The 2,651-nt window shown below is 55.8% G+C and overlaps 1 protein-coding gene across 1 annotated transcript in view; it reads left to right on the top strand.

Annotated features, from left to right (window-relative positions):
• The window catches only part of LOC123180781 (N-alpha-acetyltransferase MAK3), a 7,481-nt gene extending 5,173 nt beyond the window's left edge, over window positions 1–2,308 (top strand). Inside the window, exon 4 of the mRNA XM_044592913.1 lies at window positions 1,724–2,308. Coding sequence (XP_044448848.1) covers window positions 1,724–1,939 — 216 coding nt within the window. The 3' untranslated portion in view covers window positions 1,940–2,308. The remainder of the gene's footprint in view (window positions 1–1,723) is intronic.
• Window positions 2,309–2,651: the final 343 nt, after the last annotated feature.

The following is a 2,651-nucleotide window of genomic DNA, read 5'->3' as shown; positions in this document are numbered from 1 at the left end:
CGGCCCTTGCGGCGCCCCCCTCGCCACTCTGGTCCGTGCCGCCGCAGCCGCAGCTGCCGGCCCCGCCACCGCCCAGCACAGGGCCGGGGTCACCCTCGTAGGGAGGCATACCGATCCAGCAAGTGCGCTTCCCGCCGCCGCCGTCCCCAATACCGGCCTGCTGACCGGATCATCGCCGCCTCCCGTCTACACGTCGGCTGGAGACCCGCCGGCACCCACTCTGCAGTTCGGCGATCCCTTCGGCTCGGCGGGGCACTCCTCGGGCCGCGGCCATGCTGACCGGGCGCCCCAATCCTCGCTGCTTCGCACCTCCGAGCCAGTCGGCCACGACGCTCCGACTCAGACACCGCCGCGGTTTGCCAAACTGGACTTCGCCACTTTTGACGGCACGGAGGACCCCCTCAACTGGCTCAACCAGTGCGAGCAATTTTTTCGCGGGCAGCGCACCCTTGCCTCGGAGCGTACCTGGCTCGCCTCTTACCACCTCCGAGGCGCGGCACAGACCTGGTACTACGCCCTCGAGCAGGACGAGGGCAGCATGCCCCTTTGGGAGCGCTTCCGCGAGCTCTGCCTCCTTAGTTTTGGGCCACCGATCCGCGGGACCCGCCTGGCAGAGCTAGGCCGCCTTCCCTTCACCTCCACGGTTCAGGACTTCGCCGACCGTTTCCAGGCCCTGGCATGCCACGCGTCGGGCGTGACGGCGCAGCAGCGGGCCGACCTCTTCGTCGGTGGACTTCCGGATCACATCCGCGTGGACGTGGAGCTTCGGGGACCCCAGGATCTCCAGACGGCCATGTACTACGCCCGCGCGTTCGAGCGCCGCGCGGTGGCCATCCAGCAGGACTCACCGTCCCGGGCCGCTGGGTCGCTACCCTGGCTAGATGTTCCCACGCAGGGTCGGCCTGCTCAGGCTTCTGCGGCACCCCTCGCCGCGACCGCGGCGCGCCCGTTCCGTCGGCTCACCTCGGCCGAGCTACTCGAGCGTCGCCGCCAAGGGTTGTGCTTCAACTGCGACGAGCCCTACACGTCTGGCCACGTCTGCCCGCGACTCTTCTACCTGGAGGCTGCAGACTACATTCCGGAGGACGCCGTCGCTGCCGACCTGGCCGCCCCAGCTGTGGCGAAGGTGTTTGACGCTGGTTGATCAACTCGAGGAGTTCAGCAAGCGCTTCCCCACCTTACAGCTCGAGGAGTGCAGGCGGGGAGAAGTGTTATGACCGGCATATTAGGGACTTAGCCCAGTGGGTTGTGGCCCAAGTTATCTTATCGTTATTAGGGGCTTAGCCCAATTATCTTATCGTTTGCTTAGGAGTCAAGTAAACCTCTCTACATAAGGAGAGGAGATGTATCAATCTAATCAAGCAAGAAGCAATCATTATTTGCTCGGCTTCCCGAAGGGAGCCGGGAGACCTAACCCTAGCCGCCTCTTGCGCCGCCGCCGCCTCTTCTTCATCGCGCCACGGCGCCCCGGCAGCCGCGATCGCATCTCCATCAACCCTCCCCCTTCCCGTACAACCTACGCCCTAGACCAGGTAGGATCCTAGCTCCTACCAGAAACATATCAGCTATTACATATCCTACTTTTGTGTTCGTTGTCTATTTGTTCTGGTTATGGATATGGCTCACACAGTCCCTTGATTGTCCTGCAGTTACCAGAATAACCTATTTGCCTTAAGAGTGTAAATGATTAGAGTATTTGACATCTGACTCGTGTGCAATCCAGGTGACGCTTGAAGCAGAGGTTACAAACAAGGGTGCCCTCGCTCTGTATGGCCGCCTAGGTTTTATCCGAGCAAAGAGGCTGTACAGATACTATCTAAATGGCGTGGATGCTTTTCGCCTCAAATTACTGTTTCCACGCCCCGATCTTGGTCTAGATCCAATGATGATGCTTGGTGACGAGAGGGATGGTCAACACATGGATTCCCCGTACTTGTGATAATACCCTGATCAAAAGCGGAAGATGGAAATCAAGCTGTTATTTTTGTTGTGTTCTTTTTCCTGTTTGATGCTTTCATGTCTTCATTACATGCAGTAGCTATTTTCTTTTTTGAGAAACAAGTGGTTTTCGGCACTGCTGCTTCTGGTAATTTTGAAACCCTGAAGAGGGCATTAGAAGTTCCAAACATATCTGAATATCTTTTCACGTGTAAACGTGAGAGTACCCTCTTGACGAAAAGTCTCATGGAACAATATCGTCATGGATATTTTTGTAACACAGTGCAAATGTAAATCGCCACCCAATCAGGGGTCCCTCCGATAGCTCGATATCGTTTATGACCTGCCTGAACTGTTCATGGCACGCCTATTGATCCCTGTCGTTACTTTTTGTTGAAGTTGAATAGCCCACTGAAATCATATGTACATGTTTCAAACATATATTTTGATTCGCCTGATTTTTCTTTTTCTTAAACCGTTCACTTGGGGTGGAATTCGAGTCGAGCCAGCATGACTCGACCCGTTAGAGCTCGGTAATATAACGAGTTAGCTCGGCTCGACTCGTTAACATAATAAACTCAGCTCGACTCATGTAACTCGCGAGCTAGCTCGCTTACCTCGTTAAACTCACTATGGACGTGAATAACAAAAGAGCTTTGCTACACGCACGGGGAAGCTTAGCTGGGACCTTTTGATTGGAGAAAATTATAATG

Source organism: Triticum aestivum, chromosome 1D (genome assembly GCF_018294505.1).
Source record: "Triticum aestivum cultivar Chinese Spring chromosome 1D, IWGSC CS RefSeq v2.1, whole genome shotgun sequence".
Classification (NCBI taxonomy): Eukaryota; Viridiplantae; Streptophyta; class Magnoliopsida; order Poales; family Poaceae; genus Triticum; species Triticum aestivum.
The sequence above is the reverse complement of the archived record's forward strand: the minus strand, read 5'-3'. Positions and strand labels throughout refer to the sequence as shown.